Consider the following 18,113-nt stretch of genomic DNA (forward strand, 5'->3'; position numbering starts at 1 on the left):
GTAGCATGCACGCATACATGAAATCCGTTTGCTACTTTGTTGTGGGTCTTGCTGCCTTCACCTGCATCTTGTGCAACTGAAACACATGCTAATAATGGTGCTTTTATTTTATTTTAAACTCCACTTTCACTTTATACCAACATACCGCTCATATCCCATCAAAATGCTGGAATCCAGATCGTTCATCATTTTTTGTGTGCATGTGTCTTTTGGTCTTTTTTTTCTATGCGCATGAAAGAAAAGGATGCAAACTGTATTACTCTGACACATTTTGGCCTGATCACATTCTCAAATGTTTCTCCTTTCATTTGAATTTTTCATTATTATTTTACTCCTTACTTGTTCGTCCACCACAATGAAGATGAAGAGATGGCAACGTCAGTCCCGAAATCCGAACTGATTCGGGAACCGGACCTCCTATCAGACGTTTCGGAAATGAAACAAGATTTGATCAAAATGACGGCCATTTTGACGGACGATCCCTCAAAGAAATCCCCTTCTTTAGATGGGTGCGGTTCTGAGAAAGGAGCACACGATGTTTCGAGGGTGCCATTAGAAATAATGGAGAAGGACCTTGAGAAAGTCAAAGAGGACCTTGAGAAAGTTAGTAAAATACTAAGGAGCGGAAAGTATGATGAAGCAGCAGAAGAAACAGTTACAGCAAGTAAGGAGGCTGACGAATGGGTCCTCCTCTCTGACAGTGAGATAAAGGAGGCCCAAATGAAGGCAGCCTTTAAAAACCCAGAGGCTGTGTTGTGTGCAGATAAGCCTAACAGAGGGACTCCGAGATCTAGAGCCACAAAAGACAGCTGTGATTCTAAAGAATACCTCCTTGATGCACCAAAAACAAAATCAACCAAAGTACAAAGGCACCTGGGGGGTGAGGTAAAAGGTCAGCGACAAGCTAACAACTCCACAGTCTCTGTTACAACACCACCTGTGTCCCCACTTGTGGAAGAGACTCCCATTGGCTCAATAAAAGACAAAGTCAAAGCCTTGCAACAGAAAGTAGAGGCAGAACAAACGAAAAAAAGAATCAAGACTTCACAATTGCCTGTTAGTGCCAAAATGATTCCAAAAGTCAAAGAAACCCATCCACCTAAAACGACGCCTGAAGCTGGATCTGGAAAACATGAGGATAGCATCTCAGTTAAAGAGTTGATGCAAGTGTTTCAAAAAGAATCCTCACAGAGAGAATCGGAGCTGTATAAGGCCAAAACAACACGGGTGCCAAGACTGGAAGATACCCCAAAGTCAGAAAACCTATTGATAAAATCTGTGCCAAAAGAACGAGAAGTATCTCTTGATTCTAAGATTTGTCCACTCAGAAAGGTGGAAAAAAAGAACCCTGCCGAGTCAGAGAGAACCAAAACAAGAGACTTTGGGAAAGGTGACAATCAGGAGAACTCCCAAGATGAAGGTGCCCCTGCAGACTCGACAAGTGCCAGTTCTGGAAGTCCTCATCTGAGTTCTGAGGACAGTTATAAACATGAGGGTCTGGCCACCCCTGGAACAAGCCCTGAAAGTTTGTGCCTTTCACCTAAAAATGAACAACAAACACCGCATGTCGGGGCAAAAGCCACTGCGGTGTTTGAAGAGGCAAGTAAAGACACGGAAAAGACTGGAATGCCAAGTCAAAGACTTATCCCTGGTGACCAACTGTCTCCTGATTTGACCTGCGGCGTGTCTCTTAGCGAAGTTGCAGATGACTACGCACCAAGTGAGTCCACATCTGATTCAAGGAGCAGGCCTTGGTGTTTTCAATCTGACGCCACACAAAAGACCATTTTAAATGCTGTAGAGGAACTTACTGATGAAAACAGCCCCGATTTTCAGCTATCATTGCCTTTAGCTTGTTCAGAAACTTCTAAATCCTTTTATATGTGCCATGGAAGCTTGGAGTTGCCTATAAAGCAAGATTCGGATCCTCTCAGTCCATTAGCTGACGACTCTTTGACAATTAGCCACAGAGACTCGCTCGAGGGTAGTCCTGTTATGGACGAAAACTCCTCGATTAAGTCCCCAGATTCCATTGAACCCAGCCCTACCAAGGAATCCCCTCCTCATGACTCCTTAGAAAGTAGCCCCGTTGATCCATCATTCCCACTCATTGTAGATCATCCAAGTCAATCCCTAAACCATCCAGAGTCCTCTAATGAAGCGTCGATCAAAGATGCATTGCGTGGTAGGCATTTCCGAGACCTTGAGGGTAGTGCCGATGATGACAGTTGTGAGCAGACGTCACAGATGACGAGTTCTGGTAAGAGTCCTCTCTCCCCTGACACCCCTAGTTCTGATGAGGTAAGTTACGACTTAAATCCCAAACATCCTGACCATTCATCCCTCTCTTTCCAATTCAAATCAGCAATCATCTACGAAGACCCAGAGGAAGATGATACGTCAGACAGCAGTCAAGCTCACAAAAGAATTACAGCTAGAATGAAATCGGTTGATGAGATGGAGGGGGACTTAGAGTTCCCAAGGGACACACAATGTAAATTTGGGGTGCAAAGACTCACTGAGGATACAGGGTTACCTCTTGTCTCTGACCCCCATAATAAAGTTCCCTCTTCTTTTTCAGCAGGTGTGCATGACGGATCCCATGCAAACGATGCCCACAACAGAACAGCTAGTATCAGTGAAGAGGAAGCCTACATAGACCGTTCCAAACTCAATCTGAAAACCGCGCCACAACCAACAGTTCCGCCACCCGTTGTTGCTGGTACACACAGTCCTTCCAAAACGGCAGTAACATTAAACACAGAAAATCGAACTGATGAACAAAAGGAGGACAGCTTACGGAAGTCAAGAGAAATTGTGCAATTTCCGACCTATGCATCAGCTAATAATGTAACAGATGAAGTCAAAGCAGCGCCAGAGGTTGAACTTGATTCATTGAGTCAAACGAACGAAGGGTTTAAACCTGAGTTCTGTATCTATGACGATACGGAAGAGGATGAACTTCCCAGAACGGAGTCCAAAGGTGTCACTGCAAAGGTGGACGCAGCGTACTCATGGTCTGCCATGCTGGACGATGATGATGCTTTTCAAGACAGTCTCAAAGTGGAGGAAGGGAAGATACTCAATCTGGTGGTGGACCCTCAGTCTCTGCCGGGGACACCGGACACCACACCGGGTAAAACACCAACTGAGGAGAGCACGCCAACAAGTGAAGCCAACCCTTTTCTCTTCCAGGAAGGAAAGCTTTTTGAAATGACCCGAAGTGGCGCTATCGATATGACCAAAAGGAGCTGCGAGGAAGACGGGGGAGGCTTTGCTTTTTTCCAAATTGGTGAACATCCGCTCGAGGGGCCCTTTTTAGGAAACAGCAGGCAAGAATGCAAGGAATTGGCAACCCAGCAGGAAGTCGGCCTCAATCTAAAACTTGAGACCAAGATGAAGGACCCATCTGAAGAAACAGTAAATTCACAGCTTCAGTTGGCACCTGACATAGATCAGGCCTCCGCCAAATTAAAAATCCCCAAAATGGGTCTTTCAGCTTCAGCCAAACCTGCTGCCAAAGATCAACCAGACGTAGAAAGCCTAGAGGTGAAAACAGATCACAGTCTAAATAGAGAATCCTCTGATTTAGATTCAAGCTCCACTGAGCAAATGATTATGAACGTAGAGACAGCAGAAACTACTATTACTAGATCTATATACTCTGAGCAGGGAAGAGAGTCATCCGATTCCTCTCCAGATGAATCAAAGTCAGTGATACAGCCCCCAAATTCGACTGAAGCTCCCCAGAATAGCACGTCTGATACCGTTCCCCTCAAAATCCAATCTAAACCAGCTCTTCAAGTTACAAATAAAACAGCTCCTGCCACTGTATCAAAATCACGAATTCCCATCAAATCTAAGTCTCTCAAGCCAGATTCTTTGATCAAATCTGTTGAAGACAAAAAACCCAAAGGGGCTACAATCAAGGATGCACGGAGAAAGTCTGAAGGAACTTGTGTGGACGCCAAGGCTAAGACGTCCACCAAGAGCTTTTCTGAGGGGATCTCGACCAGGCCATCTACTAATACAGGAGAGTCTAAACCAAAAGTCTTCCAGTCAAGATTGCCTATCAAGAGTAAAGGTGGCCCGTCTTCTCAATCGTCAACCGCCAGTAAACAGAAAAGCAAGGCACGCAAGCACTCTGCCGAATCTTTCGAAGAGATCAGTGACGAGGCCGCAAAGCTTGTGAAAAGGCTTGCCGAGACGAAGAAGGAAGACGACGACAATGATTCCGAGGACGAGAGCAGTCTTATTGATCCGTCGGTAATCGAAAGGGACGCGCTACCTTCTGGAGATGTCATTTCAATTAGGCAACGGAGCGGCGACGCTGTTGAAACACAGGTGCAGCAAATCCCGAGCAATAGAGCTCAAAGTCAAGGTATGCCAGCTGTTGAAGCCGTCACTTGTCAGCCTGTGCCTTTCACACAGATATTTACCAGTGGTGCAAAGTAGATTCTAAGTATCATTTTTGTAAAGACTTTGTACTTTTACTCCCTAGATTTGAACAGATTGAACAGATTTCTGTACAGTCCAATCCTTACTTTTTTTTTTTTTAATTTTTCAACCTCGATGGAATACGACACGCTGTAATCAAGATCTGTCAAATATCAAAAGTCAGTACACAGAGTGCCAGTACTTTTGCAACATCTGGAAATTACTGACACCCGCATTCAGATCTTGAGACAAGAGCCTTGTGTTTCTTTTCTGTGTGAAAGGCATTGAGCTAATAGACAGCGTGGAGGCTTCTTTTTTTTTTTTATCCCATAAACCTTTTCCAATTTGCCAATTCGATTCGATTGAATAATCCTGTCCTGTGCTATTCACAATAGACGCACAGGGTGGAGCAAGGAGCAAAAATCTAACTTTGTCAACAATAGCTGACCACCTGGGCTTCAGCTGGGAAGGTGAGTCATGGCTGTTTTGTCTGCCATTGTCTTCATTGCACAATGCTGATAACTTTATCTGAATTCATTTGGCTCAGAGCTGGCACGAGAACTGGAATTCAGTGAGGAGAGGATCAACTTGATAAGGAGTGAAAACCCTGATTCCTTGCAAGACCAAAGTTACGCCCTTTTGGAGTTATGGACCGAGGGAGGGGGAATACGACACGACAGAGGTTTGTACAATGTTGTCGGAGGTTCGAGTACCGATACCATGTATCGGACCGATACCAGGCCACATTTTATGGTATCGGTACTTGCGTATCGGCCCCTGCTCTTGTGGTCATTTTTCGGTCAGGAACTGTCAGATAGACTTGGGGGAACGAAAGTTTTGTTCCGTCTAGTGTTGTTCGTTTCCTGTGTGTCTCCTTATGAGGTAACACTTGTTCATTTCTTTACTTCCAGTAGCGCCATTTCAGTGTGCGTTACTGAGAATAAGTAAGTACTCTTGTTGTGAGTAATCTCACCTATATCTGTGGATCATACATGTTTGTAGCTCACGTAACTTCACCGTGTTTAATTGCCTCGTTAACGTTTACCTCGCCCTTAATTTCGTAGAGCTGCGGTGCTTAAAATAGAACGGTGCCATTTACGGCCCTCACAGGCGCCAATTATAGCTCTTATACAGACTACATTATATTTGTGATGTGGCTTTTTCGTTTCCCTTTGGGTTTTATGTATACTAATTCCTATACAGAGCACCCTTCCAAATTAAAAGCATACATTTCAAAACGGATATAATTAAACATCACTCACTAAGCAACTTGAATCATTCCTAACATGGTAGATATTACTTGTATTGTTTCGAATTCAGCCATTTTCACAGAAGTAATCCCCTTCACTCCCGGCTGTTTTACTGGATTTTGCAAGGCCCACAGAATATTGTGTTCTATTGCTATAAAAACATGGAACCTACCAAAAGAAAGATTAGTCTCTTCTTTCATCAGGAAAAAAAAAGTTCTACTCTGTTTCTGTTATGCAGCAATTAGCATTAGAATATAGCTAGGTTTCGTCATTAGTCACAACTCTATTTAGAAATGTGAGTAATGAGATTTTTATCAACAAGGCCCTGGTTGATCTATTTTGCTCTGCTGCCACCTGCTGGCCGTTTGTGTAATAACTACCATTTCTTCAACCGTTCTTTGCAGTTGAGAGGCTGCATTAAAGCCTTCTGTATGCTCTAGCATAATGTTTTTTTTATAAACGTATAAATACGACTTTGGGACACTTAGAACATTTAAAATATAACATATTTATACGTTTAATGGAGCAAATGAGTTAAAAAGCAATTGTACGATTTTTTTTTATTCCTGCTCACTGGATTATTTGTTTCATTTTATTTATGGATTTCTTTTTTTTTTAAAGTAATTTTAGTGTGTGCTCTATGCCAAATCACTTATGAGCAAATAGAAAAAAATATAATTGCCACTAATTTCATTCAATTTTAAGGAAATTTGCTATAGTTGGGATATATATCATGTTTTTGAAATTATCTGTCATTGTTTTTGGGGAATTTTTTTGTATCATAAGTACTAATGAGTATCGGTCTCAAAAAAAGTGGTATCGAACATCCCTATTCTTTATCGTCACACCTTGTATGATCGGCAGAGGTGGCAAAATAGCCCTCTTTCGACAAAGTAAGGAGCCAAAAATACTGATCTCTGTTTATAATTTATTTTAATGTTTTCACATCCTCATCCCTGAAAGATCGAAGCAGTCATTTCTAAATCTAAAGGAACGCCTCCTTAAGCTGCATGGTGATGGGGAATACAAGAATACAAGAGCCAGGTTCGATGAAAAGGCTACTCTGTCTTTCATTTTGTTCACCAGTAAACCCTATACCTATGTCTTGAATTTGAGAGGGGAAAAAAATTGTCACTAAAGAAAGGTTCAGTGAATGCACATACAGTAGAAAACCGTTTCGGCGGCCCAGAACCTCCAACAACGTTAAGAAACACTGTCATTTTCTCCTCCGGCATAGAAACGACGCTCATCAAGAGACTGACCGCAATCAACCGCATGGACATCGTTCACCTGATCAAAAGCCAATCGGCCGCATCGACGCGGGAGCCGTCCTCGGACACTGCCGTGACGAAACAGAAACAGCAGGATGAGATGAGCGCAATACGGTGAGCCATACAGGGTATTTGGCCATTTTGTAAAACCATCTCACTTCTGACACCATTTATCACCCTCAGATCAGATTTGAACCAAACTCTTTGCCTGTTCAATCTTTAGTTAGCGTTTGTAGCATCACATTCTTAGAAATGTTAAGGTTTGACGTTATACTTATGTGTTCTACTTACATCATTTTCTTGCTGTTTCTTGCCATGATGCAGCAGTGGGCAAAGTGAGTCAACACACTTGGAACACGCAGGCAGTCTGAAACAGGCAAGTCCTCCAAACCCGTTTACAATTGTTCAGAGTCAGTCCAAAGCCTACTAATAGGAATTAACGGTCAACATGGGGAAGAACCCGAGTCATATAAATTCAAATGTTTGGTTTAAGGTAGTTTAATCCACCGTTTCCTTTTTGTAGCAGCAGACCGCGTCGTCATCGCGGTTCGAGGTGGAGCCCGCTAAGGATCGAAAAGTTGGCAAAGTCGTCAAGACGACAGTGGCGACGAGACGGAGGTCGGGAGACGCGAGCAGGGAACACTTGGGGAAGGTTAGAGGAAAAAATCCGAAGGAGAAAGGATTTCTTCTTTTGTTAAAATTAGGGGTGTCAAAATGTTTAACGCCACTAATTTTTTAAATGCGCGTTTAATGACTGTTCCTTACTTGGAAAGCCCGTACGAGGGGAATTCCAGTCCCAACGCAGCAGACACGTCCACGTCAACATTTAGCAGTATTATTTTAACTCAATTTTATGAATTATTATGAAATTACTGTCTCAATGACTAAAAGATGCAGCCACATTTCTATTTAACATATTTTTCCACTTTTATGTTAACAAGACTATGGGAAAAAATATTTTATTGTACATTTAAAACAGATATAACATTTTCGATTAAGCGTGAGTTAACTAATGAAGTCATGGGATTAACTACAATTAAAAAAATGGAATCGCCTGGCACCCCTAGTTTAAATTTTTTTAATAATTTTAATGTTGTGAATACAATTTCTCTCAATGCTGTAATACTGCATCTTCTTTCACATAACATTCTGATTTCATTCTGACAAGATTGCGACTTTTTCTCTGTAATATTACGACTTGTAAGATAGCAACTTTATTGCTGTTATTGCTGTAACAATACATCTTCATAAATTCACGTTTCTTGTAAAAATACTTTTTTCCGACTTTATTCTTATACTGTACATAACTTTTTTTTTTTTCAAACTTGATTCTCACATTGCACATTTGTGTATTCCAACTTTACATTATATATTTTTTATATATATTTGAGTATAGTGCACCAGTTGTAGTTATGAATGACATGCTATTTTCCCATGGTGTTTCTGTGTGTGTCCCTTCAGAAGCCAGACGCATGATGTCCAACAGATGTGCGGTGGCCATGCAAAAAGCAACAGCTGCATCCACAGATGAGCACGGGAAACGAGAATAAGTGATTGGACTGAGCAGCTGCTTCCCTTTATCTTCCATCTGATTGGTTTCTTTATTCTCTCTATTTGTGGAATTTTTTTGCTTCTGTTTTTTATTTATTTTTTTATTTATCTTTTGCTCCTTTTGTGGCCAAAGACTGCATCCCTATTGTCCCAGTGTTTACTGTACAACCGGACGCTATGATGAACGGACGGATGATCAACGAGACAACCTCTTCGCGCACCTTCATTGATTTACAGCTACTTTGTCTGATGTAGTCAAAGCTACTCTGTGTGTATGTGAGTGTGTGAGAGTGATGTGCGTGTGTGTTTGTCAGAGAGAGAATGTGAGTGAATGTGTGTGTGTGGTGCATCTTGCTGAATGTGTTTTTTGTTTGTTTGTTCTTTGAAATACACGTGGAGTCCCGTGTAACGTCGCAGCTCCTAAAAACGTCTTTGGGAAGAAAGAAGTGTCGGTTTAATGACAAGCTGTCAAAGTGCACAATTGTTCACACTTGTGTTCGTGAATAAACTCCATTCAAAGTTATAGGCTGCTTCTTAGTAGCAAAGCTTAGTAGAGTCTTCATTTTTTGATGGATAAAGTTGTTACCAAGAAAAAAAAAGAAAAAGGTACATTTAGGTGGGGTTTAATTTAGCAAGGCAAAAAAATCATAATGCCATCAATTTACGAAAATGTATTAAAATTACAACGAAAAAGTTTAAAAAATATATTGTAAGTATTTAAAGAGACTAAAGATGTAATTTTGTGTGGAGAAAAGTTGTAATGTTACAAGTACAAAATTGTAATTAGAACAAGTTCCAATTTCAAAAGGGGGAAAAAATCATAATTTTAAAAGAATAGTCATAATTTAGAGAGAAAAATATATAATTTAAAAGAATTAGGATGTACTTTGTAGATTATAGAGAAAAAATGTAATTCTTGAATTAGAGGGGGGAAATGCAATTTGAGAATGAAGAATGAACACAAAATCGACAATATTGCTTTAGTCATAAAGCAATAGTCATACTTTTGTGAGAAAAAATATAAATAACTATGAGGAAAATAATTGCATTTTACAAGAATACAGTAATTTTGTGACAAATGAATTCTGAAAAAAAAATGCTTTTTTGAGAACGGATTCAATTTAATGGGAAAAATCTCATGTGTTGGAAATTGTAAGATATGAAAGAACAGAAACTATTCATTTTCATCGTTGAAATTTCTCTCCTGTACTAAAATTGTGTAGTTCAACATAATTTTTCTGCTAGTTTGTGTGCAGTGTGGTGGAGCCGCTTCGGTGGAAGTGGATGTGGCGCCACGTGCCGTTGCGTCGATGCCAGATGCGAGTCTCCTCCGCCCTGGCCATGATAGCCTGGGTGTCCCGCCCAATGGTCTGGGTGAGGCGGACGTACGCGATGCAGGCCGCGTCCTCTCCCATCATATGCACGTGAGGGTCGACCACAATGGTGTGAGGATCACCTTTAATTCCCACTGAGAAGGCAAAAGTCAAAGTATTCTAATTATATCCCCCTACAATTATGATTTATTTATTTTTGGGGTCATACTATGGCATTTTTATTGTGATATACTGACTTTGTATTACAATATTCTGACTTTATTTTCCTATGACTTTTTTGTCATTATGCTAAAACATTTTTATTGTACTATTACAGGTTTTTACTGCAGTACCACGACTTTTTTCTTCTAAGAGTACGATTTTTTTTGTAGTTTAAAATATTTTATTTTATGACTTTTGTAATACTGCACATTACAGGTTTTTATTGCAGAATTCCGATTTGATTATCCTATGATTATGACTTTTTTCATACCACTACGACATTTTTAACAGCAGTGTTCCGTATTTATTTCCCTACAATTCTTTTTTTCGTAATACTGCAACTTGTTAAAAACTTTTTATTCACTGACTACTTTTTTTGTGATATTGCGACATTTTTATTTATAACTTAATTTTATTGCAGCGTTACAATTTCATCCTCCTGCAACTTTTTTTTTTGTAATATTGTGACTTCTTTATTATAAAATGATTATTATTTATTGCAGTGTTGCGTTTTTACCCCCCTATGACTTTTTTTTTCATGATATTGTTGTTGTTGTTTTTTATTGCTTCCGGGCTTATTCTCCTACAATTAAATGTTGTTGTTTTTTACATAGTTAAAAAAAACATATTGCAGCATTCCAACTTTATTCTTGGCTTTTTGGGTAATATTCAGAATTTATATTTCAGTACAATATTCGTTTGTAATATTTTGATTTTCTTTTGTAATATTGAAATATATTTTAAACATATTTTTGTATCATTACAACTTTTTTATTGTAACGTTACCACTTTTTGTGCAGCATTCGACTATTACAAATATTACAACATTTTTTTTTTTTACATGACTACTTTTCTTATAATTTTCTAATTTTGTCGTAACATTTCAGCTTTATTATTGCACTGTCCCGACCTTATATGTCTACAGTAAAGTGGGGGAGGGGTCTCATTAAATTTCAACTTTTTTTTTTTTTTCAATATTCTAACATTATTTTCCTAACATTTAAGACTCTTCTCATAAATTACAACTTTGTTCTTTAACATTGCATTTTTTATCCGGGTAACAGTCCAACCTTATTTCAATAAGATTATGTTTTTCCCCCAGTCAGTCAATCCATCTGAACACAGCACTTTTTGTGTATAGTAATACAGTATGTTACCATTTTGCATTAAGTAGGCATGAAACTCCATGCTGTTCACCAAGACGCCCAGGCTTTCAGGCTCGAAGCTCGTAAGACCCGGATCGCACATTTCCCTGAAACACAATGTGAGACTTTTAATAAGCCTGCTGAATTTCATGAAGTCGGGTGCCTGAATCGAACTGACTTGTAAGCGTTGTAGTCTCCGTCGGTGATGGCTATAAGCAACTTTTTTGTGGCTTCAATGACCTCATGCTGGAGGGCTAACAGACACATTTGTATTCATAAGTAACAGTAACAATTCAAATAGTAATATTGCAATTTTATTCTCATTGACAAATCAGAGCATTGATTTTAGCGATGACATCTTTTTTTGCCCTCGTAATATTGTCTTTTATTTTGTAACATTATTACTAGTACTACAACATTTTTCAGATCAATAAAATAAATGATAAATGACATATTTACCTCGAATGGTATCGGGTTCACTACTGTTACCAGCCAACTGAACAGTCACTTTGCTGCTAAGAATCCCCTCCAGGGATAGCAAAACCACAAAAAGATGGCGAAGCATTCTCACTGTAAAAAAAAATGAAGCCTTCTGCTCTTGCACAATTGTATGTCCAAGTTGTTCTATATAAAATCAAAAACCCTGTTTTCTGATTGGACAGTTGCACAGAGACACTGTTGGTTTTTAAGTTTCCCTTTGGACTCCTGCTGGACTTTACATGGTCAATACAAAAGTGTGTGTGTGTGTGTGTGTGTGTGCACTCAAAACAAACACACTTGCTATATATACATTCAGATACAACTTTGTTTCTTTCGCTATGAAGTACCGTTTGTAATATTCTGACTCTGAATACGGCTCTCACCTTGAATTCACAATGAAAACGGCAGAGGCTCCAGAATTGAACCCTGTGGAACACCATACGTTCCATTATACATGTGAATTCATATTGCACATATTCATCCAACCGCTTTCTTTTTTTTGCTCAACATAGTATGAAGGGATTACAATAATAAAGCAATCGCACAACGTACCATCACAACACCCACAAGTTGACTACTGAACACACCAAAATTCCTTTTAGCATAGATAGGCCAAGCAATGTAACGTGGTCACCTGTCTTGACCTAGTTTAGGGTATGTCAACTTTTGTGCACAACTGTACTGTTTCGTAATCAACATCTCAATCACAATTATTTTCATAATAGTCCAATTGTATTATATTCTTAACTTTTTTGAAATTTTTAACATAACTCAACATAACTTTTTCACCCCACAATATTCTTGTAAATCAAATTATTTTACAGAATTTTTGGGTTATTCCCATCTATTAAAATTTTGACTTTTTTTTTTTTATTATGTTATTGCAACATTATCATGCCCTAACTTTTTAATGTAATGTTTTTTTCATTGTAACTTATTTCAGTATAATTTTTTTTTCCTCGTAATATTCCAACTTAATCATACTACAACTTTGTTTTTTTGCAGTATTCCCACTTATTCTCAAAACAACTTTTTTGCATTATTGCAGTTTTTTTCACAACTTTTTCTTCAGCATTATATCTATATTTTTTTGTCAAATTACGAATATTTTTGTAACATTATTGTATATATATATATATATATATTTTTTTTTTTTTTTGCAGTATCCCAACTTTTTTCTGCATTCTTCTGACTTTTTTCTTAGAATATCCTGGCATTCAACCATAGGTTTTTCTTAACGTTACAACTTTTTTGTTTTAACCACTATTGCGACTTTGTTCTAAAAAAGTTTTGTCTTTTATTTTCATATTCCGACTTTTTACTACCATACCTTTTAATTTGTTTTAAATATGTACGTGGCATATTCTTTTGAAATAGCCTGCTCAGAACCACCAAAAAGCCCAAAACGGGTCACAATACCACCCAGGGGATATATTTTATTGTAGCATGACAACATTTGTATTCCGGTGGTTCCACTCCATTGTATGATTTTTTTTGTGTAACTTTTTTTCTCTCGTTGGGAAAAATAAAGAGGGAAAATGCTTCTACGCGTTTTTAATGTGGGTGCAGAGATCAGGCAGGATATGGGAGGGACGAGCCGGATTCCACACAGTGTAAGCAGAGCGCTCTCAGCTGTTGAGTCCACTGAGAAGAGGAAGAAGAAGCCCACTTGACCATCAATCTCCTTTGCATTTAAAAGCGAAACGGCAACAGCGCGCCAGCTGGACATATTTCAAAGTGGCCCCACCTGTCAAATTCCAGATGGTCTGAGGAGGAAATCAATGGGAAAGGAAGGTGGAATGAAAAGCATTTACAGCCTGAGCAGGAGGAGCACGTGGAATACAGGAGCTCAGAACTAGAGAACGGAGTTTATTTTGTTGGCTGCCTCACATTCAAGTCATCCCGAGCCCGAGGCCAGTCGTCACTACAAACATGATTGTTCATACACACTCAAAGAAACAAAAAAAAAAAGCTTCCATCGCTCAATATATATATATATATACATACAACTCTCTACGATGTCAAAGCCTATGAGGTTGTGGATGTGTTTTGGTATGACAGTAGTACTTTCGTTACCATATAATGCCAACAGTTTTTCAAAAATATTCATGTGACATTATCTTTCTCGTATTACCATTCAATCCTTGTAACATTACTTTTTACTTTCTTTGAGTAATTTCATTACATTCTTGCAATGTCAAAAATTTTCATAATATTTTGACTTTTTCCTATTTTTTTTGTAAAATATATATTTTTTTGTAAACTATTATCATATTCTGATTTTATCTCAGAATTTTATATTAATTATATTACAACTTTATCCTTGCAACGTCATCACTTTTTTCGGAATAGTCTGATTTGTTTTTGTAGCGTTAATTGTCTTTAAAATTTTGACTTTTTTTTGTAACGTAACAACTTTTCTGTCTGCTTTACAATTTTTTTTTCTTGTACATTTATGACTTTTTCTTGTAATACCACTTTATTCATGTAACAATGACTTTTTTCATAAAAGGCGAAAACTACTTTAAGTAACTAAAGTTTTTCACAGCATATTCCGACTTTTTGCAATAATATGACTTAAATCTTACGGTGTTTTCTTTTCTTTTTTTTGTCGAGCCAACTTTGCACTTGAAGCATTAAACTATTTGTCTTAATCTCACGTTATTCTTGTAGCATTCCGAGTTGAAATGCTCTGAAGGGGCCCACGAGTTTCTCATGCTCCCCGCCGGCGGTTGAAATCCCGCAACAGGAAGTCCCGAGTGATCCCTGAGAAACATTCCGTCTTTCACAAAGACGCCCGGCCTGCTACCCTTCGCTTTTTCTGTTCCAGCCCTCTCGGCTAGTCAGATGGTTAGTCAACAGATTGTTGTATCTGTCCCCGATCTCGTCCTTGTACCAGGGCCCCCACACGCCCCCGTTATATTGCGGATTGGAGCGCAGGTCTTTGGCCGGGTAGCGTACTCGCACCGCCGTCTTGTTGTACTGCACGAGCCGCATGAGCATCTTCTTGACCACGTGCGGGTAGCGCTGCGATAAATCCACCCGCTCGTAAGGGTCCGAGGTGATGTTAAACAGCCACAGGGACTTGCCGCGGTCCCAGCGGACGCGTTCGTTGTGCCAGCGTAGGGTCAGCCGCTGGGATGGAGAAACAGAAGCAGGTGTCTTAATCTTTGGCTTTTGAGCAAGTCCTAAATTACTGTGGCAGAAATTGAGCAAGTTAAAAGCCAGCCAATTTGCTGACACCCACGTCACTCACCAGCCAGCCCTCACCGCTTAAAGCCACGTCACATATAACAGTGTTGTGTGTGTGTGTGTGTGTGTGTGTGTGTGTGTGTATAGGTGTGTGTGTGTGTGTGTGTGTGTGTGTGTGTGTAGGTGTGTGTGTGTGTGTGGGGGTGTGGGGGTGTGCTGTCATATTTGCAGTTTGACATGGATTTTTGGGGGGAACCTATCCTCCATTATAAGTGAAAAAACGTATTTGCAATGCTGTTTTTGTGATCATGCTCTGTCTAATGTAGACATAGTGCTTTGGCACCATCTTGTGGCATCTATAGGCAATTATAAACTTTTTTTATGGGGGCGTCAATTATTAACTCATTCACTGCCATTTTGTGATCATGCTCTGTCTAACGGTTATAGACGTCAAAAATTAATTTGAACTATTTCTATTAGTTTACATTTTTTTCCACTTTTCTAAACAAGAGTATGAAAACCTAGAATTTTTTATTGTACATTTAGAACAGCTATAAAATGTGTGATTAATCGTGAGTTAACTCATGCAATTAATTACGATTAAAAAATGTAATCGAATGATGCTCCTAATTTTTAAATAATCGTTTTCTTTAATCACGTCAGGCGATTACAATTTTTTTTTGTAATTAATCGCATGACTTCAATAGTTAACTCACGATTAATCATAAATTTGATATCTGTTCTAAATGTACAATAAAAAAAATTCTAGGTTTTCATACTCTTGTTTAGAAAAGTGGAAAAAATGTAAACTAATAGAAATAGTTCAAATTAATTTTTGACGTCTATAGCCGTCAATGGCAGTGAATGAGTTAAGGGTCTGGATTACGTCAAGTCTTTTTAACCAGGCAAAGTTCAAGCCTGACCTGAGTCAATTCATGCAATTCAAGTGCCCCCACCTGTGTGTTGAAGGTCTGAGGGGGCACCCAGTCGCTGTAACCGGGTACCCCCGTCAACAGCTTCCAGTGGCCCACCCGCAGCGCCGCCTGCACGGCCGTGTTCCACAACCCGTAGCCGGCCTTCCACGAGCCATTCTTGGCCTTCACGTAAATCGGGTCGATGTTGTGGAGGATGTCCTGGCGAGGTGAGGGGAGACCCTCGCTGATGGCTTCCCAGACGTCGTAGCCGTCCAGGTTGAGGTTCTCGTCCAGAGTCCCTTCGCCCAGGGTGACCAGTGTCGGGAACCAGTCGGTGATGTGCACCAGCGACCGACACTTGGTGCCTTTCTTCACTAACAAGGGGCTGTGGACGAAGCCCACCGCCCGGATGCCCCCTTCCCACAGCGTGGCCTTGCTCCCCCGCAGGGGCCAGTTGCTCCCGCCGACCAGCGGCTGCCCGCCGTTGTCCGAGGAGTACACCATGACCGTGTTGTCGTAGTAATGGTAGCGTTTCAACGCCAGGGTCAGGTTGCGTATCGCTTCGTCCAGGCAGGAGACCATGGCTGCGTATTTGCGACGGTGAGGGTTCACGATCCCCTTGTAGCGCTCCAGGTAGCGAGTCGGAACCTGAAGCGGGGAATGCACCGCCTGGTAGGCTAAGTAGAGGAATAAGGGCTTGCTGGGGTTGTGATTGGCTAAGATCCTGATGGCCTTTTGTGTGTACATCAGTGTGGAGTACAAGCCGCGGTCCTGCTCCCATGCGGCTTCTTCGCCCTCGTACAAGTCGTAGCCGCACACGCCGGGACCCTCGCACTTATAGTGGCTGTAGTAGTCGCCGCTTCCCAGGAGCGAGCCGAAGAAGCTGTCGAACCCGCGCCGCGTGGGCAGACAGCCGCGTTTGTAGAAGCCCAGGTGCCACTTGCCCACCATGTGCGTGGAGTAGCCGGCCTGCTTCAACTTCTGCGGCAAGGTGACGTTGTCCAGGGGGAGGCAGTTGGGCTGGGTGGCTCGGATGATGGAGTGCTGGAGGCCCGTGTGGATCTGGTACCTCCAAAACAAAGCCAGCACAAACCAGTCACAACAAGTTTGATGGACTCTTTTTTTTTTTTTTTTTTATATACTTTCTGTTGCTAGCAAATATTTGACATTCACTTCAAACAACTTCACGCCGCTGCCATCAGTTCACATGGTTACCCTGCAGTGGAAGTAAATGTACAGTCTAGTGCTCGCATTTTGCTTTTTTTTTTTATATACATAATGGGTCCTAAGAACATACTGCAAATACTGAGAAGCAGGTAACATTGTTTATAGCAGCGGTAAATATTGCTCAAATGTATCCACAATATCAACATCATTATTGTTGATACTGGATCAAATATTCCTCAAATATCTGATATATTATGTCGTTTCCTTATATATCGATTAACTTACTATTGCTATCGATGGAAATGTTAGTCAATCTGTCTCTCTCTTTTTTTTTTTTTTACCGCATATTAATAGTATGGTACCGTACAATGGTTATCTGCACGATAACCGGAAACGATCACATTAATTAATCACATTAGTTTTCCGGTTATCGTACAGATACTGTCAACCGGTTTGGTTGACAGTAGGAATGTGGCCGTTTCCGACTGTACCTGCCGGTCATTAACTGGCTCCTGGACGGGCTGCATAGCGGCTGCACGTAATAGTTCTCCAGCTTCACTCCCTGCTCCGCCAGTCGGTCCAGGGTGGGCGTCTTGATCTCGGAGCCGTGGTATCCCACGTCCCGGAAGCCTTGATCGTCCACCAGGATAAAGACGATGTGCGGCGGAGATTTGGGGAACTCCGAAGCCCAGTTGGAACTCCAAGTGTGCGACACGATGAAGCCGAGGAGCAAACTGAGCGGAACCCACAAAATCAACATTTTGCAGCCCCCGTTTGCAATCTTCTACCGACGCCTTCTCATCGTCTTGTTAACTGTCTTCCTTTTTGTTGCCTCTTTGTATGCATCGACGTGAAGGCGTCGTTCCGCCAATCGCAAATGACTTCCACGCGCATTAATCTGGAGCAGGTCCACGCCAGATGTCTTGCATCGTGCGAGAGAAAAAAAAAAAACTGTCCATGTTCACGCTCGCGGAGCAAACCAAGATGAGGCGCCCCCAGAGTGCGTGGGCGGGTCCGTGCGGAACCTCATCGGGAGAGAAAAAAAAAAAAAAAAAAAAAAGAACAGCTTGATGGTAAAAGTGACAACATATCAGGCGTTCTCGCCAGCGCGTGCAAAACACATGGAACAAAGTTATGCATACGTCACGACATTGGACATGAGTCTTGTCCA

At 40.7% G+C, this 18,113-nt stretch overlaps 3 protein-coding genes across 19 annotated transcripts in view; 1 reads left to right on the top strand and 2 right to left on the bottom strand.

The window, feature by feature from the left end:
• The window catches only part of ank2b (ankyrin 2b, neuronal), a 33,370-nt gene extending 24,338 nt beyond the window's left edge, over positions 1–9,032 (top strand). For 7 of the 17 annotated variants that reach the window (XM_086059998.1, XM_086059999.1, XM_086060007.1 and 4 more), the window contains 7 exons: positions 362–4,381; positions 4,833–4,907; positions 4,985–5,119; positions 6,925–7,072; positions 7,283–7,334; positions 7,482–7,610; positions 8,420–9,032. In XM_086059998.1, the coding sequence (XP_085916124.1) occupies positions 362–4,381; positions 4,833–4,907; positions 4,985–5,119; positions 6,925–7,072; positions 7,283–7,334; positions 7,482–7,610; positions 8,420–8,434 (4,574 nt within the window). In that variant the 3' untranslated portion in view covers positions 8,435–9,032. The remainder of the gene's footprint in view (positions 1–361; positions 4,382–4,832; positions 4,908–4,984; positions 5,120–6,924; positions 7,073–7,282; positions 7,335–7,481; positions 7,611–8,419) is intronic. The other 10 variants (XM_086059993.1, XM_086059994.1, XM_086059996.1 and 7 more) reach the window with 10 other exon arrangements.
• Positions 9,033–9,606: 574 nt separating this feature from the next.
• Positions 9,607–11,878, bottom strand: LOC147159482 (calcium/calmodulin-dependent protein kinase type II delta chain-like). Its single transcript, XM_086060009.1, has 4 exons — positions 11,649–11,878; positions 11,368–11,443; positions 11,202–11,296; positions 9,607–9,977 (listed from the first exon to the last, which is right to left on the bottom strand). The coding sequence occupies exons 1-4, from the start codon at positions 11,752–11,754 to the stop codon at positions 9,751–9,753; spliced, it is 504 nt and encodes a 167-aa protein (XP_085916135.1). The 5' UTR covers positions 11,755–11,878; the 3' UTR covers positions 9,607–9,750.
• A 158-nt stretch (positions 11,879–12,036) lies between these two features.
• arsj (arylsulfatase family, member J) lies at positions 12,037–17,984 on the bottom strand. The gene is made up of 3 exons (XM_086060008.1): positions 17,434–17,984; positions 15,818–16,844; positions 12,037–14,804 (listed from the first exon to the last, which is right to left on the bottom strand). The coding sequence occupies exons 1-3, from the start codon at positions 17,700–17,702 to the stop codon at positions 14,475–14,477; spliced, it is 1,626 nt and encodes a 541-aa protein (XP_085916134.1). The 5' UTR covers positions 17,703–17,984; the 3' UTR covers positions 12,037–14,474.
• Positions 17,985–18,113: the final 129 nt, after the last annotated feature.

The sequence above is a fragment of the Leptonotus elevatus genome, chromosome 17 (genome assembly GCF_054856555.1).
Source record: "Leptonotus elevatus isolate MCC_2025b chromosome 17, RoL_Lele_1.0, whole genome shotgun sequence".
In the NCBI taxonomy this organism is placed as follows: Eukaryota; Metazoa; Chordata; class Actinopteri; order Syngnathiformes; family Syngnathidae; genus Leptonotus; species Leptonotus elevatus.